General features: G+C 25.0%; 1 protein-coding gene across 2 annotated transcripts in view; it reads right to left on the bottom strand.

Annotated features, from left to right (window-relative positions):
• The window catches only part of Dh31-R (Diuretic hormone 31 Receptor), a 171,735-nt gene that overhangs the window by 82,039 nt on the left and 63,175 nt on the right, over positions 1-26,521 (bottom strand). For both annotated transcript variants that reach the window (XM_089220048.1, XM_089220050.1), the window contains exon 5: positions 3,220-3,311. In XM_089220048.1, coding sequence (XP_089076174.1) covers positions 3,220-3,311 — 92 coding nt within the window. The remainder of the gene's footprint in view (positions 1-3,219; positions 3,312-26,521) is intronic.

Raw genomic sequence — 26,521 nt, 5'->3', positions numbered from 1 at the left:
CATCCAATTATGGAGTATTCTAATTAGGTTTCTGTTATTTCTTATTGTTCTTGATAATATAAATAAGAAATTCTCACGAGACTGTGTATGTGAAGTACTGTTCAAATATCACAGCATCAAAAATTTAACATTATCATAACAATAGTGTTTAATTTATAGACAGTTCCTACCTATATCGAATTAATGAAGTGGCTATTTTGTTTTTGCCTAAACAATTAATACAACACAAAATTTCAAAATTTTAAGGTGTATTTTTACACATTATTAAGAATAGAATATTAAGCTATACTTATTTTTATCTATTACAATCACAATTTGAATTAAACAAACTCGGCTTATTTTTTCAAAGTAATTTTATTCAATAAAAATTTAAAAAACAGTGTGGAAAACATTAAGCGGTCGTGTGCAAAAAAAAAACGCATTTAACCCTCGACTTTTATATGCGAATAATTATTTAAATTTTTTTATGGTTATTCAAATATGTACTATACGTCACTTTATAGTGTTCCGTGATACAACAATCAATTATTCATTTATAAATAATATGTAAATCGCTATAAATTTTATAGGGATTTGGAAAATCTCAACCGACAAAGGTCGTGGTTGTAAAACGATTACACTTTAGTGTAATCATTCCATTATGTGGTGGTGTATGCACAAAGGCTTTAGCACAATGTGCATGTACACCAATGTAAAAAATTCTTTTGTTTTAAAACCTAGTTGATTTATAGTGGTTAACCAGGACAAAGAATTGAAAATAATGATGACCATTTTTGAGTGTAAGCACTTAAATAGCAACATATAATAATAATAAGTTAATGTCAAACTAATGGCCATAGAACCGATGTTTTTTAGATCAATAAAAAAAAAAATAATAATAATAATAAAGTCTTCAACGGTCCATATATTATTATCTAATGCGCTTCTGCGAATAGGTTGTAGTTATTTTGCATCGATACTACCAGAAAATGTGCACACACACACACACACACACATTTAAAAAGGCAATAAATAATATTATGTTGTGGTTATGATGTATAGTGAATATTATATTTATATTTTTTTTTACTACTACCCCGTATTATCTAACCCACGCTAAATCAGAGTCAATGCAACGAAAACAAATGAGCAAGGGAGCTCGTTGAATTTGTGGACATTCATCATCAAATAAAATAACGTTTTTTTTCCGACGTTTTATAGTAAATTAGGTTCGTGTACGTAATGAGTACCATTCATAGAAAGTTCACCATCCTCTAAAATCGCCATAACAACGTAATGTTACATTATATACACACATACCTATAATATTATATAATAATATTGGACTTACAGTTTGGAAAAAAAATGATTGATTAAAACCATATATTTTAGTTGTGTTACACTTTTAAAGTTTGAAAATAAAAAATTGAATATAAAATAAATATTATATGATGAACTGTAGGTAAAAATAAAACAATTACTTATACCGATAATACACCCAAATTATCAACTTTTTTTATTTAATTTTAGAAATCAACACCTTGAAAACTTTATTCGCAATATTTATACTGTGTAACATTCTCAAAATTAATAATTCCTGAAATACCTACTTATTTTGTAGCATACTACATGCATTTAATTAAATAACAAAACATGTTTATCCATCAACAATTCACATTAAATTACAAAGAAATAAATCAAATTTTAACTAAAATATTTAGTGACAGTCTTATAATACGTTTATAGACAAAATCACGTCATATTAAGCTATATGATTCAAACTATAGGATGTGATTAATGGTCACAGAAGATGTTTTAATAAAAAATATGAAGATATAAGGATATTCAAAAAATATAGAAAGTATTTAAAGTACTACCTGGATTCAATAGTATCACTTCAATCGGAATCTTAACTATTTTAATTAATAAAAAACTTTATTCAATAAAAAATGTTTAAAAACAAAATTTATAAAAACTTTTTTTTGTAAAATATGCTCTCGAATTATTTACAGTTAAAGAGAGCATATTATAATTATTCCTGTATTAAATCAGTGGCGTCATTTGGAGGGGGGTAGGCGGGGGCAATTGCCATACCCTTGATTTCTTGTAGGCTGGTAAAATTTTTGGTACGATAGGGGCACAGGGCCGCTGGAATGGTGGCTTCGCTCATAGTAGAGCTATATAAAAATATTTATAGAGCCTTACTCATAGTGGACCACTCGCCCTAAACTCATAATCGTAGAACGCTACATTTTTAAGCAATTTAGAAACATATTTAAGTTATTAAGTTATGAAATTGTAAACGTTTTTCGCCTAACGTTAATTTAAAAATCTGTGTTAATATTACGGACTAAATACTATAGATACCTCCAACCGTGATTATGATTTATGGGTATTTAGTTTTGATGACACTCTGTTATCATAATATTGTGATTTGTGAATAGTCTGTTATTTATTTGCAGACATGAAATCTCGTAGATATCCTTTAAAAGCTTAAGCTTATATTAATTTTTGCTATTTTATTTAAATTTAATTATTATATCATATTATGAACTATTATATTATTTTTAGCTGTATTATTTATTTTTCTTCTTGCTTAATAGATATAGCATTAGTTTAAAAAAATATTTGTTTTGTTATTCTGTTTTCGAGCTTTCAAATACACATATTATTTTAACTAAATAATCAAAAGGCCGGTAAAAATTTTGCCCCACCCATTAAATGTAATCTTATTCGACGCATTGGTGATCACATACATATATAATATATACAATACAGGTAGGTACATGTCATATTATATATAATAAAAATGAATAAAAACAATGTATTTTTGACATTTTAAAAATGTATAATGTATAAATGTATGCGTATCTTACTGAGTAATCTGACCTAACACAGCATTTGAAAAAAATATACTTTACACCAAAAAATGTAAATTTAAAATAATCCATCAAAAATGTATATGTCTTCAAAGAATTATTATTACTACGTATTGTACTAGAATGAAAATCATGTTTGTTAAAAATATATGCATATACCCTACTGTTATTTTTAAGTAAAATAACCTTTTTTAAAGTACCGTGTGTTACCAACCACCAATATTTTCTTAAGCAATCCTGTACTATGAACTTTCATAATACTTCGAACGGACGAGTGATAAATATGCAAATAGTGACCAAAACAAAACATCATCGTATAGCTGACTAAGTCTATAACAATATTTTAATATTTATCACTTACTTGAAATAGGTAAGAATAGCAATCGACAGCAGGAGTGCAATGAATGAAACTAAGTACCCGATTTGATAAATGTTATTGATTTGTTGTGTCCACTGTAACATATGACATAATAATAATATTAGTATAATAAATGTTTAGTTATTAAAATAGTGAACAAATTACTGTAAAACATGTGGTATATCGATCACATGTGGTACCTATGTGTACCTTTATGCAACGACATAATTGGAACGAATATTGCAATATACACGTATCACTCAACCAATAAATAAACCAATGTATAACACGTTGATCATAATATTATAGGTACGGTACAACAAGAAAATACCTAAGTTTTCAAATATTTTATGATTTATAATATTATGAATTATTCATAATCGATGGAATATTATAGCGTACTATAATATAACGAAATTCTTGTTTGTTACATGTTATAGTGACAAACGTCAATCTATACGTTGATAATTTTTTGAACTAATTCACAATTTATTATTGAGTATGATTCAAAATGTTATTTTCCAGGCCAGTATCACTGAAATTGTTTCATAGTCAATATTTAAAAAAATAATTTTGCGAAATAAGATTCTTAATTACCTTTGTAATTTTGTAACTAAATAATCCATTTAGTATATTTTTTCCTTATAACATGGCCAGTCAAATCATTAAAAGCTAGTTGCTAAGAAATATATGACATTTGAATGGTTTAAGGAACGCAATCACATAATACATAGCCAGAACATGGTTAATAAGTGATTTGTTATAGGTAACGCATTTCAGCATTAATCCCGAATAATGTTCTTGAGCCCTTTGCCGAAGTCATAATCGAGGATCAACCAGATTCACCATCAGTTATGATACCAAAACGCTTTTTTATTCCAATTAAACATTAATGCAGACAGCCAAATCCTAACTAAAACTGGTAATCTCACGTCAATTGTGGTACCTATATATATATATACAGTGTGCACCGTAGTGCTTTAAAAGTCAACCTTATCTAAGTCACATTAATGAACTACTGATTAACCGTAATATAAAATACATCCTTGGATTATACGAATATATATTTCGATTCTCGATGCTCGATTATTTCCGTTAATGTTTTAGAAAACAAGCGAATCGTACGTATTTAAACAATTAAAAATGTACATCACCGGTTGCTCTATAGAATACCTAGTTTTTTTCTAGCAAAAAGATGAATTTTTCAAATGGCTATAACGTTATTTATTTATGTCGTGTATAGTAGTGGTATTACGTAGACTATAAATTAGAATAATATGTTATCCAAGCTAAAATGGACTTAGCTATGGGTTACAAAAGAAATATTGGGAACATTGGCGGTCTAACTATGGACGACGTACGTATTGTATTGTCGTAACATTGTGCGCCATATGCGTGTAGGAGGTTTAAGCCCAGTCGTATACTCAACAGGAATAAAATATACCTTTCTGCGTATCTCTTGGACCAAAGTTTTTTCATGTAAGGTAGTTTTTTAAAATATATGCGATAGTCGTGCTGACTACAAGTCTAACAATATATTTGTAAATCTAAAACCATCATGACCATGGTATATGTGAGTAATCAAATACTTTTTGATATAAAAAGTTGCAATTAAAGTAATAATGTTTTCAAAAATAGACGAAAAGCCATTATTCAATTTTTTTTTATAATACATATATTGTGCATTTCAATTAAACGAAATGCTGCAACCTAATTCGGAGGTAAACTATAATCGAGAAGACCCTATATCCTATATGGTACATCCAATATCCAATATGAACGTTTCTCATTAGTGTTCTGTATTTAAAATACTAATGTAAGATTTGAAAGAAAAATGTAAACTCAAACTTAATATACAAGAGATGGAACTACAGGAGTTAATAAGACTATAAATATATTTTTATATGAAAAAATAAAAAAATACCTACGTAAATTCCAAAAATATTTCCAAACGCAGAACTTCTCAAAAATCCGATGATGGGCTTAAAAAGTTGATATTCAAACTATTATATTCTATCAACGAAGAGTAAAAGTTAAATGAGTTTTTAGATTGATGAGTAGTAAGAAAAATAGGCAATTGAATTTATTTCTTTACCTAGGTATTCAATGCGTTTGAACAAGCAATAAAGAAATAGTTGACCTTGTAACTCAACAACTTTTTTTACAAAAGTAGTGTATAGATTGTACAGAAATGTTGGTGTATAAGTTATAAAAAGTAATGTGGTTATTGTTAAATATGGAAGTTTTGTTCACAAGGAACTTCCTTGAAGGAAGATACGTGAAATTAATTTCATGAATCAGTTTGTTAATTTATTAACCTTTGCATACTATATCCTACGTCTTGTTGGTTTTCGTGGTGTATAATAAATTGTGGAATATGCATTAAAATGATATAATTATTTTCCCGATTTGAATGGATGGCAGTTCCTGTAGTCTACCATGGCGGCGTAATTAGGTTTCGGTTCGGTAAGTTTGATCCCCGACCACGGTAGGACACCACCATTGTTCCGATCACTATAGGTTTCTTCTTCGCCAGAATTAGACGTTAACTAAAAGTAACTGACTATCATGTAAAATAATGTATGAGCCTGTGAGCAATATCTTATTTACGGAGTGGGATAGGGGTACAAACATCAAACAAAAAGCGTATCATTACTCTTATTGTGTATTATATTATGATCATCGGTGTTCTTTGGACAGACATTTTCAAATAATTTGTTTATGGCAAAATCAACTATAGAACTGAAAAAATAAAGTTTTTAGATTAATAAAAATGTAAGATTTGGGGAACTGCTACGATTTGTATTTTATACTGCAAGCGTTTAAAAAAAATAAGTGTGAGGTATAGGTACCAGTATTGTATAGTTATCACTATTATCACTATACCTAACATTTTCACCAATTTATAGGTTTGGCATATTATTATATTCAAAACAATGTATTCTACGTATTGGTTATTAATTATTGACACTATAATCAAACAATAATAATTATGAAAATTACTTGTCTTTTATGATATGTATCAATACTAATACACATATTATATGACCTCATAGTAATAATAAGAAAAATAATTTATATCCCATCAGCATAGTGCACATACGCTAATTTATCGTCCGCTTAAACTAATTCAGTCATTTTTGCAGTAGGTATAACGCGTTATTTACAATAATATAATAAGCTGCAGTTGTATGGAAAAATCCGTTAGTCACCTGCAGTTCTGCTATTTCATATTTCTTCGGTTACGAATATCATAATTTATTCATAAAATAATTTTGAAGGTTTTATCACTGTGTTATAATGTATCATGGTGATACCACCCCATCCCCTCCCGTTCATCCACACCCCACTACATGAACGCAATATAAGGTAATATTTGCGCGTTAATCGTGACGTGTAGTAAATTATTATCGATTAATATTCGGTCTAGGGGAAAATTAGTAATATACGCTCTAAAGTCTAAATACAGACGACAGTAGGTCATGGCTAAGTAATCATTATTTATTGTAAGGGATGGAATATACTTTGGACAACTTTATGTTGACAAGTTATTTACTCTCTAATACTGAAAATAAAATGACATATTGTATCAGTATTTTACATTCTACGACGAGGAAAAATATGAATGACACAATGCGAGGTTTTTGTTTTTTGTTACATAATTAAATTACAGTTACTTAAATCGTGTACATCTGTATAATTTTGTATAGCTTATTAGGCATACGCTATATAAAGTATACGAAGTAATTCAATGCTATCTTATAATTGTCCATCTACTCACGTACGTACACACAGTCTGTGCAAAACTTTTTTTTAGGAAAAACTAGTAAGTAATAATTAAACATCATGGAATAATTATAATGTACAAGGGATTTTTGTTTGTTTTCTCGTTATCTCTTTCTCTGTTACATACACAGATCGTGGAGCAAACAAATAAATAATGGTAACATAATTGTACCATAATCATTCGTGTAGAACATAATAAGTAAATGATGTAGTCAACATTTTTTTTTTTTTAATAATGATTTTGAAACGTTAGGAAACCTTACGAGATTCATTGTGTATAGTATTCGTAAGTATTATAAAGCATGATAATATCTTCATGGTTTCAGAAATGTTTACATTATTTTTAACGTTAATATATTGTGATACATGTGTTATGAGAGGAATGATAAATTTAAATGGTAATGATATAATAATAATAATATAATAATATACTACTTTATTGAAAACAAACTTGTTTTAAATTTTAATCATGAACTTTAACCGAAAAAGTTTTAAAAAAATTACAGTTTTCTGCCACGCTCGAGCGTACACTGAGGTCGATGTAATCATGATTGGGTTCAATTTATTGTTATTATATACAGGACTTATCGATGTAAACGCGACGAAAACGTCGATGATGATAACAATATTGTAATCTGTGATTTGTGAAGAATATATTCGTTGGACTACCAGTGTCGGAGATTATAACAGTGTGGGTGTTTCGAATTCAATATCCAACAGAATTTAATAATTATTGAATAATAATTTATACGTATTATATAGGTAGCTGAACATAAAACTTGACCTGTCATTCACACAAAAATGTCACACATTTTTATTTTAACTCTGTAATATTATTTCGTTTCGATTGAATAATATTGTTGACGTCTTTACGAACAATATAAACACATTTGATCAATAAATGTATACATATATGGATATTATAATATTCGTTTTACATTCAATACCCACTGTTTCAAAAAGAATTGAACTTTTTTCAGTGTTGTGCTTGAATATTGAAAATAAAATCTGATTAAAAATTGTGTACTTCTTATACATTTTATTTTACACGAAATGAAAAAATTTTGACTCTTATATGCCCACAATACGTGGACTACATGTGAATCAGACTATACAGAGTGAGACTGCAGTCTTACAGTTTACGACAAGATTCGATCAGTGGTGCAATTTTAATGAACTTGGTCTATGTAATACTCCAAAATCACCATAACCAGATTTGAATTTCTAGTGAATTTTAGTACGTGTGATATTTCAAATATTCGTCTGGTAACTACCTATATAATAATATTACATGATTTTATAATTATAATAAACGATATACATTATGGATTAAATAATAAATATTTTTTTTTTACTTATTTAGATCTTAAGGAAAGTAAAACTAATTTATAATTTACTTGCAATGTTTTAAACGATATCAATTAAAATTATCCCAACGACTGCTGACACTGGATATATGGCTACTATTTTGGTCATCAATGCCACCTATGTTTAAAATCACTCTGTGCTATTGAATTCAAATAAAAGATATTGGAAATTGTATGAGCAACAATGAGCAAATGAGGATAGAACTATCCTTCTGACATGGTTGTGGAATTAAATCATTGCGATTGCGTCACCGAAGTTGACTGACATATGTATAGATTCTATGTATACAATACAATATTATATTATTTTTATGAACGACAAAAAACCCAGTATTTTTGTCCAAATTAGATTCATTATGTTTGTCAATACTTAATAAACAGTCAGTTGGGTGGCGTCTACTATGGTGCAAAGACAATTCTTGGTTTAACGATGAAAAGTTTTATTAATAATAAAAAAAAATAATATCATATACTGACAGTTTTGTGTTGAACAAATATAGGTAAAAACAGTATTGACATGTTTCAAATTGAATAAAAAATGTAGTAATATTTAAAACTCGATTTATTTTTATTTCAACGTGTACTTTATTATTATCGTGGGTAGGTACGCATTTGGTCAGAACAACTGATCGCACACCATTATCGTGACTGCAGCAGTATACGCATGATTCAATACGAATGTTTGTGTATAAACGATAACACATTCTCTAATTTTATATTTGTTACAGTCAATCACAGCATTCACGTGTCGGTGTGGATGTGTATAAAATAAATAGCATCGCCATTTTTTAATTTAAAATCGATTCAAATCACATTTTTACAAATTAAAAAACGACAACGCCATCGGATTAATCCATTATCAACAAATGAACACGCTTAATCTACTCATGCCATGGGTACAATATATTTTATTAACATTATACTATTATCTATTATATATTTTGTTTTTAAATTTAATCCAGCTTTATTCGCTGATTGTGATTGATAACCGAGTATAATATTATGATTTTTGTTCAATATGATCATATAATCGTATGTTAAAGAAAGGTCATGTTAAAGAAAAGGGACAACAGGCTATAGAGGTTCCGAGGATAATCAGCTTGGTAAAATTATACGCTCCCTCCACCCCAAATGAATGCATAATATTATTAATCATTTTTATAGTTTGTAATAAAAAAAATAATAATTATGGATACAAATTCTAAAGTTTTTAATTATAAACATATTATATTGTTAAATATAGATTATTTTGAAAAATGATGTTCATTGCACATTTTTTATAATTTGTTGTTGATTTAATTATTGTGGATGTCAAAACCTGTCACACATCTACCATTGTTTTATTGTTCTTAGTTAATTTTGCTGCTAAATAAATTAATAAGTAATTAACTAAAATAATAGACACAGATGGGGCATTTATTTAGTTAATTATTTAGTGTGTTTTTCTTTCATTAATAATTTCAAGGTATACATCTGGGTGTAATTACAAGTTGTATTTCATCAGGATATTTTGATGAAACACATAATACATCGTGGTATCTGTTCGTTCACTTAATATTTGATAACCTGTATTGTATATTTTGTCATTTTGATTGGTAAATATAATATTTTAAGATGAGCGTGTGTTAACATTTAAATGATTTATTTACATATTTATTTTGATTATAGTTGTAATTTTCGTAAATATACTATTATTGTCCATTATTAAAGTAATGCATTTATATTTACAGATATTTATTTTTCTACTGTAAAAAAAAACCTACCATTTTTGATTAGGTACCTAAATATTCTATTTGTTTTAATTTCATAAATATTATAACAATTCTTTATTTAATGAAATGTTTATTTCTTAATGTTTTTTAAGCTGAATGTTTTTAATCAAACTTTATAACGTTCCATTGTTAAATTTGTATTTATTTATTACCTGAGCATTTTATAAATAATTGTTATTTATATTTATATAATATTTTTATATAATACAGAATTTATTGTATATGTATAGAAAAAAATATTAATGTTTATGGGTGAAGATTATTGGACTTGTTGAATGGTTGGAGAAATAAAGTTCAGAGGGGGTAGATAGTTATCTAAATTATTGCCTCATAGTATACATGCTATACATAGTCACGTTTTCTGATTTTGAGGCTTAACCCTCATAACACCGTTTATGTGGTTGGATAGGTATGTAGTGAAGGCTAAACATTTCCCACCCGGTCCCGGGTGTTTTGAACGAAAAAAAAAAGGTGTGTTGTGAAGGGGACTTAAAAATGTTTAAATCGGGGTACCAAATGGCGGATATGACAAGAGTTGTCTTCTTACAAAAACTAAATTCTATACATATCGTTTTAGTACTATAATACTATCTGCTATCATTTATTTTTAAAGAATAATTTTCACGCTACAAAAAAACAAATTAAAAAAAATAAATTAGGTAGGTACATCAATATTGTTTTCAACGTTAGTTGTAATTCTCAAATATTGGCAATTGTCACGAACTCTGTGTAACCCATAATTAAGTGAGTTTTTTATGTCGTCATAATAGGTCTGGAACACATTTTGAATAATTCATTTTAAATATTCAAATTTACTCATAAATGCGAATCGGCTTAATATATTGCAAATGACCCGGTTTATTGATCATTATATTTATAAACATGGTATTTCAACCAAAAAATAACCCTTGATTTCATGTGGTGTGCTTAAACGTCATTATGTATAGTAAATAGTTTCTCAACTTCAAAATCAAAGTATTCAAATTTAAGAACCCGTGGACGTACCTATTAGGGTTAAAAGTTTATAAATGCGTTATGCTCAAGTGTACACTAATTTTCTGTATACATAGCAACCAACTACGAGTAAATGAATAGAAAAATGTTAATTTAGAACATTAAAGATACGTTTAATTTAAACAAGGAGCATTAAGTAGTATTATTAGTATTAAATGGTTATTAAGTAGATATTTATTTAGAATTAACTGTTATACCCTAACTAATATTTCATACTTCTAAATACTATTTTTAGATTCTGAGCGATTCCCATGAAGCGTGAATGTATTTATTTTACAATGATGTGTGAATTTTTATTTGTGTCTATATCATAATAAGTAGTCAAAATAATGTTTCGATTTTCGACTTTAGTGCCTATCATTAACGGTTGGAAAGTGAATCTAAAAGATAAATTCGTGAGTTTGAAATTTAAAATACTTAGTAGTTTTCAAAACTCTTTGTTTCAAAAACAAATAAACAAATAAATGAAAAACGTGAATTTATGCAAATTATTGTAAATTAAAAATTCATAGAAAATTTTATTTTTTAATCTAAGATTTGAGAAATTAACAAAATATTTCTCTAAAGTTTTTCTACTTTTATATAAAAAAATTTTTACTGAAAAGTCAAATTAAATTTTCATGAGTGCTTAAATTCTTATAATATTTTCAAATTGCAGATTATTCATATTGGACGATTTTCGTATTTTGTAGTAATTCAAAAACGAATACTTGTAGATATTTTGAATTTATGCCAATTGATTATTTTATAATTTCCTATAACTGATCACATATTCAAAGTATTTTTGGACTTGATTTGAGCTGTTTGCTGACATTTAAGAATTTTAATTTTTTTCTGTAAATGGTAATAAAATCTTTTTCGTTGGATCCAAAAGCTTGAAAATTTAATACAATGTTTTTAATATATTTTTACAATAGCAAAAAATTAAAAACACGTTAGCAAAATTTTTTTTTAATGTTGACAAAATTTATTAAATTTAAATTTACAAATTATTTAGTAACTAAAAATGTATAAAACGTAAAAGTTTAATATCTGAGGATTAAAAATTAAAAACCAGGTTTCATAGAAGTAGTCAGTTTTATAACTAAAACATAATCTAAGAAATATTAAAGTGACGAAACATATGCATGACTGTAACGAAGTTACTTCGTTTGTAACGCGCTATGAAATTTTGTAAGAATTTGTTATAAAATCATAATGATAATATGTATTTTTTATTAGTTCAAATGTATCTTATTATGTATCTTAACTTACAAAAATTAAGTTTTCAAAATTTTTCACTATTTTTTATCAAATAAAAATTGTGTACAATGTGTATTGTTTTTTTTTATTACTTATTATAAATATCAAATATAATTTAATGTAATGAAATTTAAATTAATGTAAATTTAAAGTTGATACAATACAAAATATATATAATAAGTAAATATTATATTATACACTATTGAGCTAGTTAATTGATATTTACAAGAAAAGCAAGTCACCAGAAACCAAATACAAATAAAAATAGTCGTTGTAAATATAAGCTACCTAACAGACTTTGCTTTAAAACACGTACACTTAAGCATTGTTATTTCGCCAGTAATTTGAAATTGTATAGGCAGCAAACATTTTGAAGAAAAAAAAATAATTTCACCACTGATTTTTAGATGGTGGTGTATTGTAAACAACTTATAGTTTACAATCGAAAACGTTCAAGACTTGAAATTGAAAATATTGACATTCTTTACAAAATATATTTGGTTCATTTTGCAACAACAAAAGTACAGTTGTTGCTGTATTCAGTTAACTGATTTTATGCCAATAACTTTCAAGTTATTTGCCATTGATACATTTTATTTTTATTTAGACTCAAAAACCTTAGGCTACAATCATATTATAAAATATTTATTTTATTATATATCATATATACATCGTAATTTAAACTGTAATAGAAAATTAAATCATAACCTAATCTTTTTTAACAAAATGTATTTAGCTAACCAATGTAGACTGATATACATCAAAATAATTATTTAAAACAAAACAATAATTATAAACCATATATTATATCAGTACATTTGATTATCTACATATTATACTGTTTGATTTACGTCGATTATATTAATACATTATTATTTGTAATAGAACTACAAAATTCAGCAATTGATAGAATATAATAGTCATTGAAAACAATGGAGTCTAAACTCTAGCAAACATTTGGTTCATTTTATTTGTTTAAACATTAAATCATTTTAAACGCTAAAATCACACAAACTTCAACAGAAGAAAAAATATTAATCAGCTTACTGACTGTTATAACATGTATAAACTGAATAATATAATAAATCTGTTTATGATTTGTATTGGATTTTTAGTGAATGCAGCATGTGCAACAAATGCCACACAGTGGTTAATGTTGATTGTTATAATTTAAGTGATTACCATATTATCCATATTACTTATTTAAGCATTTATTCAAGAATATTTGTTTTTATTTTAAATACAGGTAAAATTTTTCTTTTTATGTTTGAAATATATTATTAATGCTTAGAGCAAATGTTTAAAGTTCTTATGCGACATTTAAATTATGAATTATAATTAACAATTGATTTTAACATAGTTAAAAAGGGACGCAGACTTGTTTTACGTGGTCTAGAAAAAATGCATAACTTATTTAGATTATTATATTATAAATGTTATGCACTTGTGGAGAGTGTGACAGAAATAAATTACAAAAATAATTTAACTATAAGTATAATAATACAAGTAATTTTACTTCCAACAATTTTTTTAAATTTAAATTTATATGATTATGATTATAGTTAATTGTATTTCACAATAAATAATTATATATTATTGCATCCTGTAGATAAAGCTTTTTAAAAAGTGCCTATAAATTAATTAAACTTAACAATTTAATCAAAAACATAAAATACAAAGATGTTGATCATCATTGAATGATAAAAATTTAAGACTTTAAAACTACAAAATATCAAAGTTTCTATGTTCCCTACTGCCTACAATTAAAAGTGAGTAATGATTGAATTAATTACTAGGTATTTAAAATTAATGAAAAGTTATATCAGCCATAAATTATATTAAGCTAATACTTTAAGAAAAATAGTATTTTATCCCCGAACCAGTTTCTATTTGTGTAGTTATAAGTTTTGCCTTATATAATATACCTTTAAAATGCATAAATATATTTTATATGGATTTTCATTTTCACACACATGTATTTTATAAATCATTTACTAAACTTATATAAACAACTTCTTAGACTTAGATAGTTATTGTAATATTTTGAAATATCTGATATTTGTTTAAGTTTTAAACATTGTTTTATCCTTAATTATAAAAATAAAATAATTTAGCATAGTCTTTCTTTTTAATCAATGGTTAAAATTGTTAAAGTTTAAAGTGTTGGTGTGATTTCATACATAATAGCAAAAACATTATTAATTTATTGGCTTTTTTATTTAAATATTTTTAGAATCATATATTTTTTGCAGATATTTTAATATTCAGATATGAATATTTATGCTACTTGTAGGCAATACTTCATAAGAATGTTCAAGTAAAGCGTATTGACATTATTAATTATATTTTCGTTGCACTTGTTGATACGGTATTAAAAAACAAATTTAGATGACCCATAATTTGCCCATATATCTAAGTAAGCCACAACATCAAAATATGAATAATGAATATTGTGGTTATATGTTAAGTAAATACACATAAGTAATCATGGGCAATGTTTATAATAATATGAATGAATAAAATACATGCATAGTATACATTATATCTACCTAAAACGTTTGTGTATATTAAATCTAATAAATTTAGCTCCGAGCTGAGTGCGTTGCACTCTTTTTCATTTAGGTTTTATTTTTCCTATATTCTAAACTCTACAAATTGTTTTATTCTTGATAAAAGTAAATCTTCGTACTTATTTACACATTTCAGTTTTTTTTTCGTAGGTAAATAAAGGTATATCAAAAGGAAAAAAATATATTGTGACAATCTCAAGCACTATAACATATATATTTTTTAATATAAGCAAAACAACTGAATATGGGGGAATAATTTATATTTTTATATAAATATTCAGTTTTGTGAAAAAATTGTTTCGCTTATAAGTATTTTCAATATAATATAACTTGTGTGTAATAAGCAAACATGAAAATATTTAGAAAAATTACGAATTTCAAATTTATAGAAAACATAAATGTTGTTAGTTCATATGAATTTTTAATATTTCTAAATTCATATAAAAATTAAATATTAATGTATAATAAATCTAACTGCTTAGATACCTACATGCTTATTAAAATTAAAAATTGTATCTATTAATTTTTAGCTACAAAAATAAAAATAATAATTAACAAATTATTATGATTTAAATGAACTTTGATGAAAAAAGCATGTTTTCTGCTATTAAAAAACAAATCTTTGTAAAATCAATAAATTTATTCGAATCTAGGTACAATATTAATCGAATATTTGTTAAAACACAATACACCGATATAACATTAGACATGATATATATAAAATAATTATTATAATTTAAACAAAAGTATAATATTTTTGATTTTACTCGAATACCTATTTAAAAAATTATTTTTTCTACACCTACTTAAAAATTATTTTCTAATAATTTTATATAAATTGAATTACATTGTTTCTGATTAATAAAACAAACACATTTTTATTTTATAAATGTACCTAAAAATCTAGCCAATATTTTTGTTTTTTCAAATATGCTGAAAAATCTAAGTAGAAATAATAAATATACTTCAATAAAGGTTAAACCAATTCAAATTAAAATACTATACAACTCTCAACTGACGTCAATTTTATAACGGAAAAATGTTTAGATTAGTTTTACATTCTATTTTCACGATCAATTTTTATTAATCACTACATTGATACAAACATATTTGTGACTTCGAAGAATTCAAAATACATGAAAAACTAAGAGTAGTACAAAATATAAGCCTTGACATTGGAACAAGTCTTAGTTCAAATCCAGACAATGGAGTAAGCACCATATATTATTTTAAAGTAACTCAAATTGTCCAATTTATTACTATAGGATTTTAAAACTAACAACTATAATTATTCATTTTTATGTTTTCTAGTATAATATTAAATGTAATGCTAATGGTTTCAGATGTCGAAGCAAAAATTATTAATAATTCCAAAATTGATAAAAAAAAAAAAAAACCATATGTAATATAATATGTTCATATAAAATGTTGAACTACAATTGTAGATACCTACTCTAGAAATATATTTTATAACATTATTTATAATTTCTATTCATTTATACAAAAACAACCTAAATTGAATAATTTATCTAGACAACTTTTTTTATTCATAACACATTAATATTAATATATTTTAAAAATTAAATGACTAACATAATATCATATTTTTTCTTCTCATCTACGATTTGAAGTTTCGATAATTCATCTTTTGTTTTCCCTTTACTGCATACTAAACTTCTATCGTGCTGTATTTCAATTCCGTAACAGAAATACCTACTATAAGTTGTTTTCATTTGAACTGAGCCGCGTAATGTAATCCGTTGTTAGCACACAATGAGTTTGAGAAGTTCGCATCTGTCTTGTTTTAGCAAGCATAATGGTTTCGTCTTCATATCCTATTTTCTTTTAAAATGTATATTTACCAAAAAGAGTTTAAATTTCAAAACAGAATTACCTAAAGCGTAATTCCTCCAAGATCGATTGATTGTTGCTTAGACAAAAAGGCTGTATAAATTTAAACTCTTTCTATACTATTTATTAGACTATTAAATTACTCTTAATGTAAATATATTGTATATAAGCCCCATACTATCCAATGTTATATGAATAATATATACAGATATAGTAACCCTATATAGTACAGAGTTCACACCGGAGTAGTCAAGTTACCATTTAATATAAATATTTTGATACAAATATATACAACAACAAACAAAATGGAAATAACATCAAATTCGTTTTGAGGCAAATTATCAACACATGGTAAATAATTTTCTATTTTGTACCAACACTTTTTTAAACCCATGAAATATAATTTATTTTTGTAAGATAGGCCTAGTTAAAGCTTTAAGGTAAACACGATTCCATCGAGTTTATAACAAGTAAAAATCTATCGCTGGAACTGAATAACGATATAATAATATTTTTAATATTAATTAACCATGATATTGTATATAATAGTAAATACTTGAAAAAATATTTTAAAATTTTATAGTACAATAATATTAATAATACATATAGGTAGATTGAGAATTTACAGTAATAGAGTTTTTAAAAGTTGTATTAAACTTATAGGTTGGCGTTTGGGAATTAGGTCAATACATTAATCAATTTTCATTAATAACGATTAATTTCTAGGAAAACAAAATAATTTACAATTCTATATTACATAATATGGAATATTCGTAATCTACTTAAAACTATAGATGATTGTTAGAATTAATTATATAAATACATACAACTAAAATATTTGACTATTGGTGTGTGCATGTCAATGATAATGAACCGTTACAAAAACAAATTATTGTAAAACAAATAATTTTGACCCTTCATTCAGCATTTTAGAAAACAACACTGAATCATAATCATAAATAATCATATTCACTTGTAATATTATAATATTATTCACCATCAATAGAATTTATCACATGCATGGACTTAAACAAAATTAATATTATCATTACAATAGTGTTTTTTTTTTTCGTGATATCGACAACACTGCCGGAACTGCTTGCGCATTACGTTGACAATTACAATAGTGTCTGTAATTAAACACTAATATATTGGTGAACCTACCTAATATGAGATAAAAATAAATGTTAAGGTATAAGAATTGTTTACTTAAAATTATATAAATTAAACACATCATTTGATTTCAAGTATACATTTTATTATAAATAAAATTAGTATTTCATAATAAATAAAGTTATGGTATTATAATTTGTATTAATCAACATTAAATTAGCTTAAGAATCTATATTTTTTATTAATTCTTTGTTTCAGTTTTAAAACTGAATTATTATTTAAGAATCATGTACTTTTTTGTTTTTGCCTGCCTTTAAAGTGGCATGATACCTTTAATCGAAATTAAATTATCTTACCATAATTTTATATTAATACAATTTTCAAACTTAATAAGTAGTAGGACCTATTCACATTATTTAAGTTAGATTTTATACGTATAAATAAAATATATTTTTTCGGTTTGATGACTTGACTATTCGTTGTTAAATTTTTAAATGATTTATTTTAGATTTATATGTGGACAAATGGATGTATTGTTTTGTAATGATGTGTGATTTTGATTTTTCTAGAAAAATACTCAAATAACCGATTTTGAGGGAACTTTGGCATGCACTCATATCTTGTTTGCACTTTGGTGAGTCAAAAGTAGAAATTGTTCAGTTGTTATAAAATAATCGGAAAAAAATACGATCAATTGTTAAAATTGTATAATAATTGTATTCAATTAATTGTTTGATAACCATATGGTTACCATATCCATTTAGTTTCGTTTTTTACTCATGATGATAGGTATAATATTATTGAATTCAGATTAACACATCAATTCATGATATTGACCCAAATCAATCAAATTTTTTATGTTGTTAATAATATGTTTATAGGTACATATTATGTATATATCAAAAAAATAAATATTAATATGAAAAAAACGTGTTTATCTCTATATAAAGTTTAATATGGTTATAGGTAAGTAATAGGTTATATAAATATAATACAAATTAAGTGATAATATAGAAATACGGCATCGTTTTAATAATAGTTAACTTTGATGATAGTAATAACAATAATAACAGCAATGATAGTAATATTACCTAACCAAGTTACATGTAGCAACAAATTCGTTTCATTATAGTCTATGCATAATGATAATAGTGTAGAAGTATCTTTATGGTTATATACATTTACACTAAGACTGTTATTTATAATTTATAACTTATTAAATATTTAGATTCTTTACAACTGCAACATATTATTCTAGCATTCGAAATCTGGATTTAGACATTCTATTATAATGAGTTCCAATCAGTGTTAACCAAATTCCCCGCATTTCTTTTGTTAAAGGTATTATTTAATATTAAAAATTAAACGTCTTATTTTAAAATCAAAAATTATAAGATGGTTCTTAACTCATCAGTCACTTTTTACATTAAAAAACCACATATAAATCAGTAATAACAATTCTAACCTATTAATTTTATTTCATTAAAAATGTTTATGCTTAAATTTCTTTTTTCACTTGTATCCGACTGTCTTATTCCGTTTAATATAATCGATTGATCGTTCATGATTTTTTGTTATACTTAAGGTATTTTTTTTTCAGTTTATTCTCTCATGTAGATATGCTTGGAGAAAATGTTTCAGGTAGAATTAAATTAGAACTAATAATAGTTGCCTGTTGTTTGCTATGTATATAAAAAAAAATCTTATCGATACATTATAAAATGTATATTTCTTAAAATATAAAAATATAATCTGTTGTTTCATAAGATTAACTATTAAAGTATTTCAGTTCATAGCAGTATCTACCAACTGATTAGCCCATTCATCATTGTCAGCAGATACGACGAACAACCTTAATCGTATAATACAGAAGGATAGATTGGTGTAACTGCCGATCATACGTAATAGAGGTTATGGATTTACGATTAAGCAAATTTAAACAGTTGAGTATAATTTAATATATAATTAAAATCTACTACAGCGGGATTTAAGAGTAAACAAAAAAATTGTATAATAACATCTTATAAAGTTGTCTAGTGTAGGTCATATCATAATATAACATATACATAGTCTATAACGTAGGTTCTATAGAGTAAAATATTAATTTTTAATTTTTAATTCAGGGTTCTAATTCATTTAAAAATATTATTATTATGCTATAATATAAAATAAATTTAATAACAATATTATTTATCCATCAAACAAAAATTGTCAATATTTTCATTTTCAATGAAATAAAAAACAGCAAATCTTATAATCAGTAGACACTGAGCGTATGCAAATTTTTATAGATAATAATACTATTAAATATTTATTTCACGCAATTAATGATAATGTTAATGTTAAAGCTATTGTGATATTTTACCAGCAAATTTTAATCAGTAGGGATAACCTGTGAATATACGTGAGGTCGATTTCGGATACGAATTTATTACACAAATTTAAAAGGAGGGTTAGTTTAAAAAGCACAAGCAATAAACTTTTATTAAAAATTAATCATGACGACCAAATGGTTTTCTGTAGGAATGCCGTAGTTTTATAATTTAATGTCAGTTAGCTAAAGAACTATCACTGCACTCAGTGCACAGTGGCAAGAAATATAAAGAAAATACCATCTCCTAAATTCAGCAAAATGAGTTGAACCATTTTACTAGATTTTTTTCTTGCGATTGACACTTCAAGATTGGTTTTCTATTGAATTCAATTTACCACACAGCGAAAGTTCCATTAATCCAAATGCAGCATTTACGAATAAGAAACTTCAGTTATCATTTAACATTCAGAAGTGTACACATAACTGGTGGTCCAAAAACAGTATTGTTTTAAAGATGAGTTCATAAGAATTGAAGAATGAGTCGAACAGGAATAAATTATTCATGACATGGTTTATTATTTAGATACGCATATCAGTTACAACAAAGTATTTTAAAATCAATAAAAGTAAATAAAAATAAATATACTTTGCATTAATTTTATTATTGTATATTTATTTAGTTGAATTAAATATTACACCAAAAATGGGAATAATACTAACTATATTCTTGTATTATTTATTTATTAAATTTTAATATATTGGATTGTAGATTTATTTATGAGTTCCTTGACATAAATCATCACTACTGAACTAGGTACATGTATACTACTTCTGGCCTAAATAATGAGATAAAATCATCTGAAGTCTGAAGCATTTCACTTAGTTAACGCGCATTGAAAACAAATTTTACCCATTTTAAATTAGCATCTAATGAAACTTTGTCTTAGTAAAACTTATTACTAGTAAAATTGTATTCAATACAATCACACAACTTTCTAGAGTATAATTTTGATTTCTAATATTTTACATCACAATTAAAATAATATTATTAGTTTATGATTACAAATATATAAACATAATTTATATATGTATGTAGAAAGGTTTATTTTCTCCACTTAAAAAAAAGTGGATCATTTTTGAATTTATAATATTTTTTGATACCTAACATATTTCTTGTCTATATATTAGATTCTAAGTGGAGCGATAAATATTTATTTTACAATGATGAGTGTTTTTTTATTTGTGGTTTTGTACACGGTAGATAGTCGAAATAATGTTTTAATTTTCAATTTCAGTACCTTTTCTCATGAAAAAGTGAATCTAGTTAATGTATTTGGTCAAATTTAAAATTCCCAGTAGTTTTCAAAAGCACTGAGTAAAACAAAAATAAAATTTTGATTTTGGATGTAACTATAAACCAAGCTACCCTAGATAAATAGAATTTTCACTGAATGTTTGTATTAGCACTAGCTATTAACCATACAATTTTCAAATATTTTAACTCATGTTGTGCAATATAATAATAATATATAGGTAGGCATAATTTAAATATTTTGAAGAACATATTATATTAATTTTATGAATATTGACGGAAAGCTATATTGATCAAGTAATACATTTGAATTAATTTAGTCATATTATTATTTAATTTCGTCTACTTCAGCAACAGATAATTTTTTCAATAAAATGTATTGTGCTTAGTAGTTATATTTTTAAATGTAAAATATAAGTAGATAAACGAGTTCCAACCAACAGTTCCACCCCTACAGTTCCACAGGCTAATGACCTTTGCTGTCGAAGCCTCAACCCCAATAAAAAAAAAAAAGTAGATAAAGAATGTGTTTACAACATAATTATTGTTGAATTTAATCAGTTCACATTTCAGTGTAAGGGAATATTATATAATTATTTAATATATTATTAAATATTATTATATGTATTCCTACATATGCTAAATGAATAGGAAATTGACCGAAATATTCTCTTCTCAAAAGTATTTGCTAAACTTTCACTGACAAAGTTGATTTACTGTAAAACAATGTAATAATATATATTAAAATATAATGATAATTTATGATTGATAAGTTGACAGAATAATTATCGAAATTAAAAATACGACATATTTAAAAATAAATATCATGATTTCCATAAAGAAATATTCATCTTCGTAAAGGAAATAAATTAAAACGGTATAAAATACTCTTTTAAAATCATTAATTTAGTATTTTAATAATATATTGTTAAATATAAAATCATTACCTCATATATTGTGCCAATTGCGTATAGATTGTGTATTTATTAATAAAGTAAAAAAAAAAAAAATATATATATATATATATAACCCATATGAGTTTCACACATATATATATTAATCAGCATTAAAAACTTTAGATTTATGTAAAGGATATTTTAAATATTTTTTTTTAGTTAAAAAAATTATATAACAATAAAATCGATGAATTATTCTAAGCTTCATTGCAGATTCAATACGAAACACTGATTTAGAATTATTTTATAGAGGTCAAAGTATTTTTCAAACGTTATAACTATTTTTCAATTTACCATTACACTTGGATTTAAATAGCCACATATTATTCCAGTGGTTCACTTAACTCATGTACAAAAAGTTTTTATTTAATGAATACACAAACATTGTAACAATAATTTTAAGCTAAAAAATATAGATAATACCATAAGTTATTTATGATTTAAGAATTAAAATATAAAGGTCATCGTATTTTATTTGAATATGTTTGGGTATATAAACAATGATTATATGCTTTTTAAGAATATTATAAGGTCTATTACGTTATTTAAATAATATAACTAGAATTTTGTAATTAAAATTCTATTTTCTTAGGAAACTGTGAGCCACGAAAATTTCACTCATACAATATACATTACACGTAATATACAGTTATAACTTTATAAGTCCTAAAATTACAATCCAAAAACGTGCACATCTCAAACATATTACGTACGAGAGTTTTATCGCACTATATAAATGACCATATTGTCGAAAGAATGCTTTTAATGAGATGTAGAAGTTTATTTAATTCAGCTCACTAAGTGTAGAGAAAATTGAATATATAAAAAAAAAAAACAAAAAAATACACATTTAAGTTTAACTTAAAACTAGAGATGGCCATAAAAACATAACAAAAAAATAGTTTTAAATAAATAAAATTGAATTCATTCAAAAGCGACTTCTACAAATACGATTATTAATATTAAAGAAGTTTTGTGATGTAAGAACATGAAAGGAAATTCAATTTTGTATTAAAGGAATAATAATATAGTGGAATATGTTAGGTTTAGGTAGGTATATATTATAATATTAAATGCATAATACATTACGTAGACATGTTTGTGATCTCAGAAAGCATAATAATATTCTCCGTAATTTTCACTTTCGGCAAGTAACGTAAACTATTAAAACTTTATTATTGCTAATTATAGTAGTTTGGTACAAATATTAAGACCCTTCACTTGTACAGATATCGTTTCTCAATAATGAGTATTGTATACGGAACATTATACCTACTATTAATCATTTATACATTATAAGTAGGTATACCGAATTGTTTCTATTGAGTAATAAGTATGTTGTATAAAAAAAGACAATAATCAAAAAAAGAATCTTTTAAATTAAAAATTATGTTTGTTTTTTTTATAATTATGCTTAACTTAAAACTTGAAACATAAATACCAATATTCGAACAGATTTTCTTTTTAAAGATTTAATTGTATTCATATTACTCGTTTAAATAGCCAGCCAGTCGAGGATATTGCTTTTAATTTATATTTTTCCTCTGTAAAAACCCAATAGAAGTAAATACTCGAAAAAAGAATGTTACAAAAGGTTTTTTGGATAAAACTCAAAATCTGACTGAAAAGGGTAGTTTAGTTGATTTGCATATTATACTATGCATAATACTATAAATATCTGGTTGCAAACTTTTTGACCTCTGTAGTGTACAGAGGAAAGCAAACAATCACGTTTGATAAGATACGCTTTTTCAGTCAAATTTTTTATTAGCTTTTTTTAACATCAAAAGTTAATAAAAACTGTGATATATTAAAATAAAATTATTCTAATCTAACTCAGAACGTAGTGTATAGTATTATGAATCATTAACTTTAGTACCTATAAAAACAATAAGACCAATATATTTTGTACCTAAGTATGTTATTTATTTTTTATTTATGTACTTATATCAGTTAATTTATAGTAATCTGGCGTTTAAAAACTATTAACTGAACAATGTTTATAAATAATTACAAATAAAATAAACGTAATAATTATTTTATAGATAATTAAATATTAAACATAATACTAACAAATATTTTTCAAAATTATTAAAAATAGAGATTAGTTATACGATAAACTTATTGTCTCAAGTTGAATAATTGTATGTATTTATATATTTTTAAATCTTTTTATTGATTAGAATAATATGAAATTTTTTTTAAACCAACTCAATTTTATTATATTCTTAAGTTTTTAAGAATAACTTTTAATTTGTTACTTTAATGTTTACCTTTTTTTAAACTTCGATATATATCTTCCATGATATTCAATTTTTATTTGTTTGTGTATAATATTAATATTAAATTAGGTATAAGACTAAAAGAATTTTTAAGAGTAAAATAAATAAGAAGGATGTAACCGTATTTTACTACACCATTCACTCTAGTTCTAAAAATATAGCAATAAATAATTAAATATTTGTTAAATATTAAAATTGTTTTTATACAAATATTTAGAAAAATATAGATCATAAAAAAATTGTGAATAACCTTAAAAGTTATGATATAATATAAATTTAAAATAAAAACATATGGAGCTTCAACATTATTATAATAAGTGCATTTATTATAAGGTATTTATATCACCTAATACCTAAACATTCATTCGTTGTATTAACATATTGTACTTATATTTATAATTTATTGTGTATAAAAACTACGAGAAATGTCTTGTAAATAGAGTGAAAGGATGTTTATTATATATAGTATATTTTAAAATAAAATTTGCATCTTTTAAAAACTCAAAATGTTTTTTTGTAAATCAAACTATTGATTTAAGTCCAATGATATTATTTTCTATTGATAATATATCAACGTTTTATTTCCCATTGTAAACATTTAATTACTACCTAGTATTTGCCCATTTTGTTAAATCTATAAAAACAATTTTGAAATATTGGTTTTACATAATAATATATGTATTAATTATCTATATTTTTGGTTAATATTAAAACTACACGTGTATTATAGTGGATGCAATAAGATAATATGTAATGTACATAATATATTATTAACATTATTTGCCACGTGTGCAACTTGAATTTGATGGTATTAAAATGATACCAGAAAGCTTTTGTTATGTTTATGGGTCTCAAGAGAAAGGGACCTATAAGGATCACCGACGACAGGGAAAGGAAAAGGTTCAATTTTCTACAAGACGAGACCTCTATAAAAGTAGATGCTCACAATATACTTAGGTTCTAATAGAAACAATACGGTATTACATTTATGCTCTTTAACTATTCAGCATGCGTGTTTCCAAGCTATAGTAACCTACCATACTAGATATTCCAATACACAGTTAATGTTACAGGTTCTTAAGGATATTATTTTATTAATATTATTATCATTATTATCGTAATAATATAAACTGCATAGGCTTCCATTTTAAGTTAAACATCTTGTAAGCGCGATGACCGGTTAGCAATGCTCTCAATATGCTTGTTTCTATATATTAATCTAAGGATATCCATGGCGAAAATATATGTGTAGCAAGAAAGCAGAACTTTCATATACAACTACAGTTAGCTCCGTACACAATGATCAAGTTACTACGTATTAACAATGATAACAACATAGGGTCTTAGGTCACGAGTGCTTACAAAGACTAACTAACATAAATAATTTAAATGGTTGTCTCTCTAAGTCTTTCAGTGTTTTAGTGTTTAAGTACACAATTTAATCTCTTATGTTTTAAAAAGTCATGTTATTTAGAGTTCGAAAAAATAAAATAAAATAACATTTGCAATAATTTAATAATCATAGTATCAATCAACAGCATAGGTATTATAAGTTGAAGTGGGAAATTTTTTGAATCATAATAAGTATGATAAATTTTAAATAGAAATTCTAAAACTAATAAACCTGAGATTTATCAAATATTTTATTTATATGATTCTGATCGTTTGTTAACAAATAATAATTAATTTTTATCACTAATAGAATATGTAAATGTTATTATTTTGC

This window comes from Diuraphis noxia, unplaced genomic scaffold, assembly GCF_037042655.1.
Source record: "Diuraphis noxia isolate RWA-SAM2 unplaced genomic scaffold, SU_Dnox_SAM2 contig0002, whole genome shotgun sequence".
Taxonomy (NCBI): domain Eukaryota; kingdom Metazoa; phylum Arthropoda; class Insecta; order Hemiptera; family Aphididae; genus Diuraphis; species Diuraphis noxia.
This window is presented reverse-complemented; position numbering and strand designations above follow the sequence as displayed.